Below are 15,000 nucleotides of genomic sequence, written 5' to 3' on the forward strand. Positions count from 1 at the left end.
ACACAGTATAAATAAATATATATATATATATATATATATATATATATATATATATATATATATATATATACACAGTATATATATATATATATATATATATATATATATATACACAGTATATATATATATATATATATATATATATATATATATATATATATATATATCAGTATGTATATATATATATATATATATATATATATATATCTATATATATATATATGTATAGATAGATAGATAGATAGATAGATATATATATAACTGTATATATAGGTAGATATATAGATAAATACGCATAATATAAATTACCTGATATATAGTCTGCCCAGCAAGACAAGGCAGAAGCGGCGGCTTGCAATAAGGACAGCATTCGCCCGGGTGGCGATGGAGAGAGTGCGTCGAAGGACAGAGCGGATCCAAGCATGTCTCCTGTTGACACACGCTCACCCGTCCCTTGCATTCGCATCTCTCACAGGGTCCTGGACGCCACGAACTTTTGTTCTGGAAAAGCATGAGAGAAAATTCTATTAGCTCTTAGCTACTGTGCGCCTAGACATTATAATAAACTGCCAACTGAAATGAAGGACCTAAAGGGAGCAATTGAATTTAAGAAGAAACAAAAGACATTATTTTTCACAAGATCATATGATTTGGAAGATCCTACAATAAAAGAATTGTAAAAGTTATAATGAAAATGTTTCGTTAGATGATTAATATGGACCCGCCCGATAAGTAGTTCACTCGACTTCAGTGGAGGGTTGGATTCAAACCCAAAAGTTTGGCGTTCTGGGAAAATACGATAGAGTAATATTCATCTGTATGGCTATGTCCTTGAATTCATGTCTTGATTGGTTGTGAAGATATGTTCGTGTCTGGAATTGAAACTCCCTTATCTTTAAAAATTATGAACGATGATTTTCATATCTAAACAGAGAAGATCCTAACAGATGATTAAACTAGTTCGTTTCTGGAACTATAATTGTCTTTTTTTCTAAATTATGAATGATTATCTTTATCTAAACAGAGAAGTTGAATATACAAGTTGATTCATTACCTAACTATTTAAAATAATTCTTGGAAGAGTTGAAGATAAAATATGTTCGTTTGTGGAACTAAAATTGTCTTTTTTTGAAATTAATTATGAACGACTATCCTTATATCAAAACAGAGAAGTTGAATAGGCGAGTTAGTTAATTTCCTAACTGATTAAAAATGCTTGTATGAGTTGTGGATGGTACTCTTTCATCGAGACATGGATTATACAATGGATTGTTTATAAATGATAAACGCTTTGAGATATCATTCAGAATCTTAGCCTCCAAACTAGTGAAAACATATTCTAAGCCATTTTATTTCATACAATGGAATTTGTCAAAAATGAGCTAATTACTAAAACAGAATGAAATGTTTAACCCCGCAATATTGCAGCTCTACTGTTCATACATCGTTTCAAGCACTCAAAGCCTTCATTGCATTTCAACAATACTAAAACTATGAACAGATAAAAAAAAAAGTTAAGTACGTTTCTGGTTATCTTACGATCCGAACAAAGGGGGAAATGTACATAGAATCTGGCATAGCAAACCTATAATAAAATTCTGATTCCACAAAGGAAAAGGTTCGTACGAGGGAACAGAAAGCAGTCTTCAAAGTAAAGTAAAGTAAAGTAAGTACTTTAGGTAAATCTTCCATGGTAATCTCTCTCTCTCTCTCTCTCTCTCTCTCTCTCTCTCTCTCTCTCTCTCTCTCTCTCTCTCTCTCATACTTCAGTTAAATCTACTATAGGTAACACACTCTCTCTCTCTCTCTCTCTCTCTCTCTCTCTCTCTCTCTCTCTCTCTCTCTCTCTCTCTCTCTCTCTCTCTCTCTCTCTCTCTCTACACCAAACAAACCCACAGCAAAAGCATAAGAAAATTACACCACAAACCCAAGACTCAAAATAATCTTCGATCAAAGAAATTTACCTTTTTGCAACATTACTGGAATTTGCGTTACACTGGCTTAAAGAATGCCGCTGAGATAAAACTCTTTAGGTACATTTCCATCAATATTGTTGCAAAGGGTTTCCACGAATATATTCGCTTGCTATATTTGGCTCTTAATGCGACACTACTGTCATTAGTGTGGCAAGATGCGAGGCTCCGTCATGACAGACATCAAGATAAATGGTGATGGCGGTAGACGGAAGAGAGAAAAAGGATGAAGGCGGCGAAAGAAAGAGAATATTGACGTTGTCTGTGATAACTCAAAATAACCTATTATTATTATTATTATTATTATTATTATTATTATTATTATTATTATTATTATTATTATAAACTGAAAAATCATCATTATCACCATTATTATTATCATTATTACTAATATCATTACCATTATTATTATTATTATCATCATTATAAGCTGAAAATAATCCATTATTATCACTATTATTATCCTTATCCTTATCCTTATTATTATTATTATTATTATCCTTATCATCATTATTATCCTTATCCTCATTATTATTATTATTATTATTATTATTATTATTATTAACTCAAATTAACCCATTATTATTGTTATTATTGCTATTGTCATTCTAAACTCAAAATAACCTATTATTATTACTATTATTATTATTATTATTATTATCATAAAGTCAAAATACCCAATCATCTAATTTGAAATTATACCATTCTAGATTATACAAACCTCCATAGAACAAGCAACCGATTCCTAGAGGTTGGCATTTTTTTTTTCTTAGGTTCAATAATGACAAATATAATATTGATTAACCCGAGACTAGATATACCGCATTACATTGCCAGCCTCACAATTTATTACACTAAAAATATAAGAATAATTAGTAAGGAAAAATGAATACTAATTATAAGAAATTCCAAGTCCTTTTTTATATTACAATTTCAGAGTTAAGGTTTCTGTTCCGCGCGGATGAGCAGCAAGAAGGGGATTCAAATACAGAGGTAAGAAAGATAATGGATAACGGTACAGATGTGGGAAAGAAGAGAAAGATTGATAGATAAATGGATAGATTAATTATTAATGACTCTAGACAAACTGTGTAGACCTATTCATATTCACGATTGATTTGCTACGGTGCCTGATCTTCTAACCACATATGCAATCCGTTCTATCTTCATCAATTAATTTATTGATTGATCTATTGTTTGTTTTTAGTAAGCAGTCCTATCGCTGATCTAACCAATAAATGGAAATTGTTGACGTGTTCAGAGTTATAACATAGTCTAAACAATAGCAAAATGACAGTGAAAATTATGGCAGAGGATCCATAAAATAGAATATGATTATTTCTCGTCCATAATGAATACAAATACCTCACATTATTATCATTATCATTATCATTATTACTTGCTAAGCTACAACCCTAGTTGGAAAAGCAGGATGCTATACGCCCAGGGGCCCCAACAGGGAAAATGGCTCAACGAGGAAAGGAAAAAAGGAAAAATAAAATATTCTAAATAGCAACAACCTTAAAATAAATATTTCCTATATAAACTATAAAAATTATAACAAAACAAGAAAGAGAGAAATTAGATAGTATAGCGTACCCTCAAGCAAGAGAACTCTAACCCAAGACAGTGGAAGACCATGGTACAGAGGCTATGGCACTACCCAAGAAATACTCTTACAAGAATACTGGTATTAAATACAATGAAGAATGACCATCCAAGTCTAACAAACGTCAATACTAACTGAGAACTGAAAGAATCAAATTGAACTAAAACACTCTTACGGTTTGTTATAATCTATAATAAGAATGTAAAACCAATAATACTCACTGGAAATGTAAGTCCTCCATGATGGCACACACCTGAAAAAAAAAAGAGAAATATAAAATGGTGACAAGGATGTTCACTTGCATATATAGTTACAGACTAGTTAAATTGTGGACCAATCAATTATTTACCAGAAAAAAAAAATTTAAAATGGCAATAATATTCAAATAACAATGTAAGTGACAATAATAACATCGAAAATTCATCAACTACAAACAGGCACTCAATTATTTATTTTTGTATTTTTAGAAGATTGTCGGATACCTATAGTCAATTTCTTTTAGCGATGCAGATTTGCACCGATTCGCAGCGGTGCCCTTTTAGCTCGGAAAAGTTTCCTGATCGCTGATTGGTTAGACGAGATAATTCTAACCAATCAGCGATCAGGAAACTTTTCAGAGCTGCGAGTCGGTACAAATCTGCCTCGATAAAAGAAATGGACTATAGTATCATAGAATTATTACTGTACAGTATATTCATACGCAATTACCAAGAGGAACAAGGATTAGTATCAATACTTTGCTGTGCAAGGGCTATGATTGATTAAACTTTACAAGATTTATTCATCACTTTTATTAATATTCTCCTGAGGTTTAAGGATATGATCATTAAAACCTACTTGAAAAGGAAGTTTTCTTGAATGGTTGATTGAGTATCCTTCACTTGCGACCTTATGTGTGATGCTACTTATAGTAATTTTTAATTGCTCACTTACACATACATACATATATACATACACATACAGTGTATTTATATTTATATATATATATATATATATATATATATATATATATATATATATATATATATATATATATACATACATACTAATATTTACAAGTATGTACATATACATATATATATATATAATATATATATATATATATATATATATATATATATATATTATATATATATATGTATACAAACATACATTTATATACTGCATATAAAATGACACATCAAGCAGAACAATAACGCAAGATCCGATCAGGTCAATCACAGTGTGCATCGAACTAGTTTTTGTGAAATGCAATTATATGACATTGCATGAAAGAAATATGTTCAACAAATCAGTTAAGCTTTGGAGACCGAAAAAAAATGGAGGGGTGGCTGATGAAGTAAATTGGCCGTGTAAATATATTTTTCCATGCAGCGAAGGGGGAGACTGTAATGTGAGCATCTATGAGGAAATGGATTCGCTTCGTCTGCACATAAAATCAATTATTTTATTTTCATGCAAGGGAATTTGTACTTGTATGATAGAAAATTAATTAAAAATGGTCTTATATAGATGTAATGATAAACTTAGAGCGTGGCAGAGATATGATAAATGCTTAGTATTGGACTAAATGTAATCATCCTTTTCAGCTCAACAAAGATTTGGGAATAACATTTACTGTACGGGGAATGAGCAACATTAAAAGATTATATATTTCTTACTTGCTTCTTAACTAAAAATCATGGAAACCAGACATAATAAATAATAAAAAGCTGAGTAAGAAAGTTTCTGAAATAGACAAGCGACTCGCAAACAGTTGAATAAGAAGTTACTCAAATAGACAAGTACAAAAATCGTTATCACAACTTTTATGCCTTCGTGTGTCAAAAAAAAAACACCCAAAGAAAGTGGGTAAAAATGAGTCGACATATCTAACCAAGATAAAAAGGCAACTGTCACATGATGTTCATTTTTATCATTTGTCAAGGTTACCTTATGTTGACCTGAAAACATGTACACCATATGAGAACATTCTCTCTCTCTCTCTCTCTCTCTCTCTCTCTCTCTCTCTCTCTCTCTCTCTCTCTCTCTCTCTCTCTCTCTCAACTCTGCATAATAATTTTCTAAATTACAGCCTTGGGGAGACCGTGTCCCAAGGGGAATGCTTGCTTGCAAGGATTCCCTTACTAATGCTATGCAACTTGAAATGGATCCTTTCAGAGGAGGATGCCACAATTCCATATTTTGGGTGAGGGTCACAACTTTTATAACCTCTTTATAACCTCTTATTACCTTCATAACCCCTTGATTTGGACGGTCAAAAACTTTCGGGAGGATTTCCTTGTTGCGTCTAGAGCTGAGTGGGGATGAGGGGGGTTCAAATGTCTTGCGAAATACTGGTATCTTTTGAATTTGGGAGGTCACATACCTAAGTTTCTCCTTTTCGGCGAAAATCTTTTAAATTTGGTCTTTTTCTAAATAAGAAAACACGGTTTTTAAACTCGATAACATCTAAGAAGACAATAATGTATACAAGGAGCTGAGGGAGGCAAATAATGTCTTGCAAAATACTGGTACACTTTGAATTTGGGAGGTCATATATCTACAGGTAATTCTCTCCTTTTTGACGAAAATCTTTTAAATTTGGCCATTTTCTAAATTAGAAAACATGATTTTTAAACTTAACAAATAACATCTAAGAAGACGATAATGTATACGAGGAGCTGAGGGGGGCAAATAGTGTCTTGCGAAATACTGGTACACTTTGAATTTGGGAGGTCACATATTCAAGTCTCTGTTTCGACGAAAACCTTTTACATTTGGATGTTTTATAAATAAAAAAAAAAAAAACATGATTTTTAAACTTAATAACATCTAAGAAGACAATAACGTACACACGAGGAGCTGAGGGCGGCAAATAATGTCTTGCAAAATACCCTTTAAAATTTCGGCTGTTTTCTAAATTATAAAACAAGTTTTTTTTTATAAAATCTTCATAACATCTAAGAAGACAAGAATGTACACATGGGATAATGACAAAAGATCACACTATCTAGTTTCATCTGAGAAAACTAAATATAAGAAGCTACATCATTTTATAAGCAGTGCAAAAGTAAACTTTTTCTAAACACGCCGATGGCTTTCAGTAATTCCTCCGAGATTATTCTCTTAATTCCAAGGATGAAGGACGGGCTATTTAGCATCAAGGATGCAACGAAAAACGTGCAAACACAACAGGATGAAATTTCATACGTAAAAGTTTGCATGTCAAATTACCATGCACACTCGAGGACGAAAATATCTTCTTGTTAATGGGACAAAAGCTTTGTTAAACGTCTCGGGTGTTTGCGTAGATGCAAAGGCTTAGGACTGTACAGTTTTTAAAACATGTAGAATACTTAAATAACAAAATCTGTACTGTACATAAAAATAACTTGTTGGAAAATCTTAACGAAGGAATTTATCTTTGAGTTAGCAAAAAAAAAAAAATGCATGGCTTTGCTAAAATAAAGATACCCGATAACAAAAATTATAAACGCAAAATACTTACACAAATGTACGAACGAAATCCATAACTGCATAAATGATACATATTAGATAGATAGATGGATATAGATATAGCCTTCTAACATTAAGATTAATCCATTCCTTGCCTTGAATGGATTTCATTATTGCCGAAGTTTTTGACAGAATCAAAAGATCTCATAATCTATACACATAATCTATAAAATGGCATAGGTTGTGGTTAGTCATAAGCTGCTGATTTTTCAATTAGCTAGTTAATAACATGGATACGCTCAGTTGATGAATACCCGCTTCTAAATCCTACCTACTCTTTTGATTGATTAAAGTCTAGCTGTCTTTCTATTCGGCCTAATATGATCTTTTAAATAATCTGTATATTACTGAGAGTAAACTTGTTAGGCGTAATTTTTTACGCCTTCTCCTTTTTAGGAATTAGATAATGGTAAAGTAGGTATAGAGAATTCTTGCAGAGAATTTGTGTTAAGTTCTGAGTTTTCTACTATGATATCTCATCCATCAATTATTAAATCAATTGTTAGGCTATCTTCTGCTGCTGCTTTGCCTCTTTCCATGCCTTTTAATGCTTTCTCTACCGGCTCAGATGTTTAATTTGTACCAACCGTGTGTCACACGATCGTACATAAATTATTTTGTATATATTATGCTTGTATCTGCGCTCTTCCCTCGCACTAAAAAGAACCGGAACAAACATGTCTGTGTGTCGCCTATGTAACATTGTCACTTTCTCGAACATGTATTTTCCTGTTGCCTTGAGATTTTGTATATAAAGAAGTGTTCTATTATAAAGTTACTCAGTTGATTGCTTCCTGCCTTTGAGTTCACAACCTTCCCTACGGCACCTCACACATTATTTCTTCTATTGGCAAACTTAATTCTTATGTCACTATTGTATAGCATTGTATAGAAATCCTCTGAAATTTTTATCATTCCATCTCTTTGGTTGATTTTTCCATTTTCCTTCTTTAAAGCAAATATCTTTTGGTTCCAAGCATTCTATTCGTCAATTTGATGCTTCTTCCTTTCTTTATTGTTTCTTCAATTTTGGTCTGATTGTATTTACGAATATCTTGGGTTTTCAGTTTGTGTAAAGTTTTGGATACTTTTGCTAACCCTATTTGACCTCTCTTGGATTTTGCCCTCATTTTCAATCTTTACTTAATTAGGTCTTTGGTCTTTTATGATAGTTTTCCTTGATCTTTTTTAGGAACTTTTCCACATACCTCTTGTTCTAATTCTAGTAAAGAATGGTTAAATTAGTGTTAATTTCTTCTATACTCGCTTCCAAACCCAAACACACACACATAAAGCACACAAACACATACATATATACACACCCACACATATATATTATATATATATATATATATATATGTGTGTGTGTGTGTGTGTGTGTGTGTGTCTTACATGAACCTACTTTCAAGAGCGTAATAAAATAAACGACGAAACATTATGGCATGTTAACAAATACAAGATTTTCTGCACTTGAGGCTTATGTTTCACCCTTTCACCAAAAATAGATCAACGAGGGCATCTGGTTCCAATAAAATTCAATTAAAACTCCGCCAGGATATTGCTTTGGCTTCTCGACCCAAACAAACTTTCAACATCAACATTATGATGCTTGGGAAAGGCTCCTGACGCGAGTTAGGTATGCTTGGCATGTGGCTCCACAAAAATAAATAAATAAACAAATAAATAAATAAGAAATAAAACAGGGCCTACCATCTCTGCTCTTCCTCCAATTAGGTCATATTTTTTTTTTCATTTTACAGATGCTTGGCATTTTCTTTCCTTCAGAATTTGGATTTTGAAAGTGAAACTTTTGCAAAACTTATCAAAATTCTATAAATAAATGTGCTTCGTGATTCACATTTTGAGAATCAGAGAAAAGTTTTAGCAAAATGCCAATTACATAGTCCAATAACTATATCGAGAGAGAGAGAGAGAGAGAGAGAGAGAGAGAGAGAGAGAGAGAGAAACTTGACTATGCTATTGTTGGAAATTCAAGGCCATCTGGTAATCATAAGTTCGAAAATTTCTTCAAGCCTTTATTTTTTAGAAACTAGTGTACGTGATCCGTCAAAAAATGACTGCTAAATATCTAGATAGATATGCACACAAACGCACCCTCCTCTTACCAGGGTATATCTATTCCCTCTCCCACTACCCGAAGGACGAGTAAAAATAAGCGTAACCGAAAAGAAAGAACATTATATATTTATATATACATATATATATATATATATATATATATATAGCCAAAACTCTTGCTCTATTATACAGAAAAAATTATCGTATAAGATTATCCTGCATTAAAAAAAATAACGAAAAAAAGAATTTCTTTGCAATACTGTCAAGTACTTATGCACAATATCCTTTTAAATAAGATAAGTACAAAATATAAGCTTTAGGTATTCTTTAATATTTTACTTTCATACCTATTATTAGTTTTGCGACGATTTGTAATCATAATTAACAATAACAATAACATTAATACATAGTATAATATATCTTAATGCGATTGAATATTGACAAAAATTACTGTGAAATAATATAGTTATCAAGTATTTTTTATTTTTATAGCAATGGGTATAGCTTAGCCAAGTTTGGTTTAGAGAATCAACCAACCGAGCATGGGTTTTCATACTAAAAAATAATAAGATAATTCTTTTCCTTAGTTTATTGTCATTCTTATGAACGCATGATTATAGGTGACACTGTAAAAACAGCATTGACATCCGACTACAAATATTTGGGAGAGAGAGAGAGAGAGAGAGAGAGAGAGAGAGAGAGAGAGAGAGTAATTATTTCAAACAGTTTTTAAATTGTTTTAGTCAACAAATATAATTTTTACTAAGCATTATCTATAAATTTATTTATCTATTACTGGAGGAGGCGCATCACATCTATCAAAGGCAAAAACCTTACCTTAACACCAATGTTAGAAAACGGATAAAAAAAACAATATTAATCTCTTTGGAAACAAATCAATCATCTCCAGACATTATCAAGACCTCGTAAATCAAGATTATAGGAGCACATCACAAACAAACAAAGTACATAACATGTGACAAACAAAAATAACTTAACTCATGACCCAAACAAGGTCTTAACTTATGACAGAGAGAGAGAGAGAGAGAGAGAGAGAGAGAGAGAGAGACTAAAATTTTCTTAACTTATGACTAAGAAATGAGAGAGAGAGAGAGAGAGAGAGAGAGAGAGAGAGACTAAAATTTTCTTAACTTATGACTAAGAATGAGAGAGAGAGAGAGAGAGAGAGAGAGAGAGAGAGAGAGAACCAAAACAAACTTACCTTCTCGGGATGGTGACGAAAGACTAGTCGAGGACGAGCCCCGAATTATTAAGGCCAAGATGAAGGAGATGACGATGGAGGTAGTGGTCCCCGAACGCAGCCAGACTCTCCTTCCTTCCATTTTGTGATTTACTTCGATTCACGAGCTGGAGAAGTTGTTGATGTTATTGTTGTTGTTGTTATTGTTGTGCATAATATTCACAGGGAGTAGGAGGCTTTTTCTTGAGAAACCTTGGAATTACTCACGTCTTATTTATGTATTTTTTCAAATATATTTTTTGCTTTTTACGGTTTTGTCTATTACACCTCTTATGAAATACTGTTCTTTTATAAAGTTTCTTTGTATATTTTATGAATGAGTCATTCATACAGATTCACGACATATAGCACTATTTCCCCTAATGTCGTAATGAACACAAATGCATGACTATATTGGTGAACATTAACATATTTATCACAACAAGTTTGTCAACCACCACACTAAAAGTCGATTGTCAATTTCAATGTCGCTAGATCCAGAACGACATTCTGCTTATGATGTCTTCATTTAAAACCTTCAACATTCGTTTCACTGTTCAATAAAGCTGCGGGAAATAGATTTATTAAGATTACTTTCATGAAAAACAAAAAACATACCTTTAGTCTTCCTACCTTAAGTGTGAATCTGATTTAATATTATTAACGCAAGATTACCTAGATGAAAATAAATTTACTATAATTTAATAATGAAATCGAAACTTATTCATTTTGATTAATTGTAGGTCATCTTGAGTTATGAAATAATAATTATTTTAAATAAATCTTATTAACAATTAGCGATAAATTCCTTTCACAATGGTTGTGTGCACTAAGTCTTCTTTAATTAGAGGTCTTGTAAATATCCCATTGCTATTCAATTTCATAAAACTTGGATTAGCTTTACCTCAAGAAACTTCTATTAACCATATTTTGTTTACATGACATGAAATGAAAGTTCGTCGTATAAATTTAGCAGATATTGTATCTTATATGTACACAGTTTTCAATAAAGCTGTTATAGTTTTATTGAAATCATCTCTCTCTCTCTCTCTCTCTCTCTCTCTCTCTCTCTCTCTCTCTCAAACATACACATCATGAAAGGTTTTGAGAGAGAGAGAGAGAGAGAGAGAGAGAGAGAGAGAGAGAGAGAGAGGAATAATTAATGGGCAGAACCATCCTCACAATCATCTTTCTCTCTCTCTCTCATACATACATACATAAATATAGTGAAGATTTTGTATTTTCCATGAGAGAGAGAGAGAGAGAGAGAGAGAGAGAGAGAGAGAGAGAAAATAATTATTAGGCAAACCTAACTATGATAAACCAAACATAACTACAGGTAATTAAACATGTCCTTTACTTCTTCACCCAAGGGGCCAAATTTACAGATCCTTTAAAACTGTCGCCAATAACTCATTTCATCTGACTCGCTTCTCCCCCCATCCTCCTCAAGGGGACCTCCTCCCTATCTTCCTCAAGGGGACCTCCTCCCTATCTTCCTCAAGGGGACCTCCTCCCTATCTTCCTCAGCCGGACGTTAGAGAGAAAGATTAGAGAGCGATTAAGATCAACACAAACACACGCGCCTTGAACTAACACGGGAGCCTTAACTCTCTCACAACACATCGATTAGGCTTAAAGGAAATGAAAACAAGGGCAAATGAAACTTCCATCACCAGGAGAGAGAGAGAGAGAGAGAGAGAGAGAGAGAGAGAGAGAGAGTAGTTACACTCGTCTATAAAACGATGTAATTAAACTTTATAACAATAAGAGTAGCTATAACAGTATACTATAAGCCATTGAGAGAGAGAGAGAGAGAGAGAGAGAGAGAGAGAGAGAGCTGTCTATAAAACGCGTAATGTATTTGAACTTGCTAACAATAAAAAAAGTACTGGTTTGATTATAATTCAACACTGATACTATACTGTAGATACCTAGAAGCAGAGAGAGAGAGAGAGAGAGAGAGAGAGAGAGAGAGAGCTGTCTATAAAACGCGTAATGTATATGAACTTGCTAATAATAAAAGAGTATTGGTTTGATTATAATTCAACACTGATACTATACCGTAGATACCTAGAAGCCGAGAGAGAGAGAGAGAGAGAGAGAGAGAGAGAGAGAGAGAATTTTTAAACTTTATAACAACGAGAGTGCCATGCATATTTATTCCCTGGGAAATGTTTGTTCTGCCTGAATGCTTAGTAATGAAAATATTTCTTTACGTGATATCTATTTTTACTCAGTGTTCATGAATAATAATGATGATGATAAAGATTATAGATTATTCTCAAATGTTCAATTATGGACTATTATCTTTAGTTTCGGATGTTTACCTTAAACGTCTCGGAGAAAAAAAAAAAAAAACTTCGTAATTAGAATGAATGAGAGGGAACCTGTCACTATTAGATTAGAGTACAAATGTTCATTGTCAGAACCTATAGGTTACTCATGTAATGCATGAAACTATCGCCATAGCTCGATTAAAAGATTCGCAGCCGTTACCTAGATTTCTCTAACTTTGACATGATATAATAGCAGGAGAGGGACCCATGAGAACTGGTTTCGTTCGTGTAAGAGCCATATGCCTCCTCAAACTGTCTCGCTCTCTCGTAAGACAAACAAAGCAATTGCTATATATTTTGTTATATGGCTCAGGAGAGTCGTGGCCAAAGGCAGTCAAGAGGAAGGGGGAGGTGAAATGTGTACATAAGGTTGGTTTACTGAGGAACGAAAGAAGTCGTCTAGGGACATAGGGGAACATTACGATATTAACTTTTGTTTTTTCATACACTTCTCAGTACATTATAACTCTCTCTCTCTCTCTCTCTCTCTCTCTCTCTCTCTCTCTCTCTCATACGCACATACAATAAGATTCAAAATGTCTCTCAAATCACGAAGTAATTTATATGCATCCAGCCGTTAGACTTTTAAATTTTCCAACATATTTTCAGATTTTGCACTGCGAATATTACATAACATGCCTACTGCCAATCTCAAGAGCTCGATAATGTAATAACTGTATAAGGTTTAAAGCCTATGGCTTATGGGACACACAGGAGGCCCAAGGAAAGGAAATTAGTGTACGAGAGCGAAATGCAAAGCAATCTAAAATCAGAACGTGGGAAATTCTTTTAAAGTCAAGTAACATTTATTAATGACGCAGAGAACAATAACATTTTTTTGAATACGTTAACTTGCACATTATCATGGGAAGCGCACACCATTCGAGACTTGATTTTCTATGTGCACTTGACAAGAGTCTCGTGCCAAAGACGTATAGCGCCATAATGAATAAGAATGTCAAAATGAATGAGGATGTCACAGGTGCTTTAACTTTCATACGTTTCTCTACTATGAATCACTTGAGGTTGAATGAGGTGTCACCGATCAACAGTGACAGTCAGGTAAAGAATATTTCACATGAATCATATATAAATAAAGCTTCTAACCTACAACAGTGAATTACTTAGAGCAAAGATTTAACGAAATCGCCAACCTTTATATCAAAAAGCTCTTTAGATGCACAGGTTAGTAATCAAGTTAAGATATATTCCATACACTTTTGATAAGATATATATTTATCAATAAAAGGACTTTCTATTGAGCATTAAACTAACAATAATCTAAATACAGAACAAAGCTAATGACATTAAATTGCATTATTATGACCAACATGAAGAAAACACTCAAATTACGACTTAATCAATCAATGGGTTCCAGCATCTTTATTAATCTGAATGAATAACCTTAAAAATGAATTAACCCTTGCAGGGATTTGGCATACTGGAGTAACGAGAGGTGAATGACTCCACAAATAACAAGCTACTTGACCAGCTCAAGTGATGATTTTAAACTACGATATTTTGAGAAAATTTCATTTAATGATTGATTTGCGACACAATTGATGAGCACTGGGTTTTTGCGACACAATTGATGAGCACTGGGTTTTTGCGACACAATTGATGAGCACTGGGTTTTTGCGACACAATTGATGAACACTGGGTTTTTGCGACACAATTGATGAACACTGGATTTACAGAATAATCATCATAACAAACGAAAAGCTAATTAAGCTTTGCATAAAAAAATGAACTTAACGGAGAGGAATAGTGAATTGGATTGTAACAAAATTAACATCCACTACCGGAACGCAAAAAACAATCCTGGGTAAAACAGCCGAGAAACAAACTATAAAATAGTCATGGGGAGATACTTCATAAGCGAATAAAGAAGTCAGTGTTAAGGAACGTTCTCATGGTTGTCAAGAAAAAAAAAAAAAAGTTTCCTAACATTTCTTTGAAACTTTTAAAGATTGATTAATTTCTATTCTGAGTTCATAATTATGGATAATTATAATTCAAAAGGCATAAATACATCTGCATGCTTTATGAAAATCATACGAGAAACAAAGCAAAGTATGAAGAAATATGAAGCTATTTTAATAAACAACTCAATAGTAACTGAATTTGCTCCTCGAGATTACGTCGGTGGCAATCTAATTTTTCTTTAGGTTTCAAGTTTCCCTAAGTTACGAATTCATATAAAGATTTAATGCAAATCAAATCGTAACTATGCTAAATGAGGTATCGGTATTGCGGGAGAAG

General features: G+C 32.9%; 1 protein-coding gene across 4 annotated transcripts in view; it reads right to left on the reverse strand.

Moving 5' to 3' along the window:
* Nucleotides 1–15,000, reverse strand: part of LOC137641628 (extracellular matrix organizing protein FRAS1-like) — a 344,509-nt gene that overhangs the window by 114,654 nt on the left and 214,855 nt on the right. For all 4 annotated transcript variants that reach the window (XM_068374359.1, XM_068374360.1, XM_068374361.1 and 1 more), the window contains exons 2-4: nt 10,382–10,965; nt 3,804–3,835; nt 310–501 (exon numbers count right to left, since the gene is read on the reverse strand). In XM_068374359.1, the coding sequence (XP_068230460.1) occupies nt 310–501; nt 3,804–3,835; nt 10,382–10,502 (345 nt within the window). In that variant the 5' untranslated portion in view covers nt 10,503–10,965. The remainder of the gene's footprint in view (nt 1–309; nt 502–3,803; nt 3,836–10,381; nt 10,966–15,000) is intronic.

Source organism: Palaemon carinicauda, chromosome 5, assembly GCF_036898095.1.
Source record: "Palaemon carinicauda isolate YSFRI2023 chromosome 5, ASM3689809v2, whole genome shotgun sequence".
NCBI lineage: Eukaryota > Metazoa > Arthropoda > Malacostraca > Decapoda > Palaemonidae > Palaemon > Palaemon carinicauda.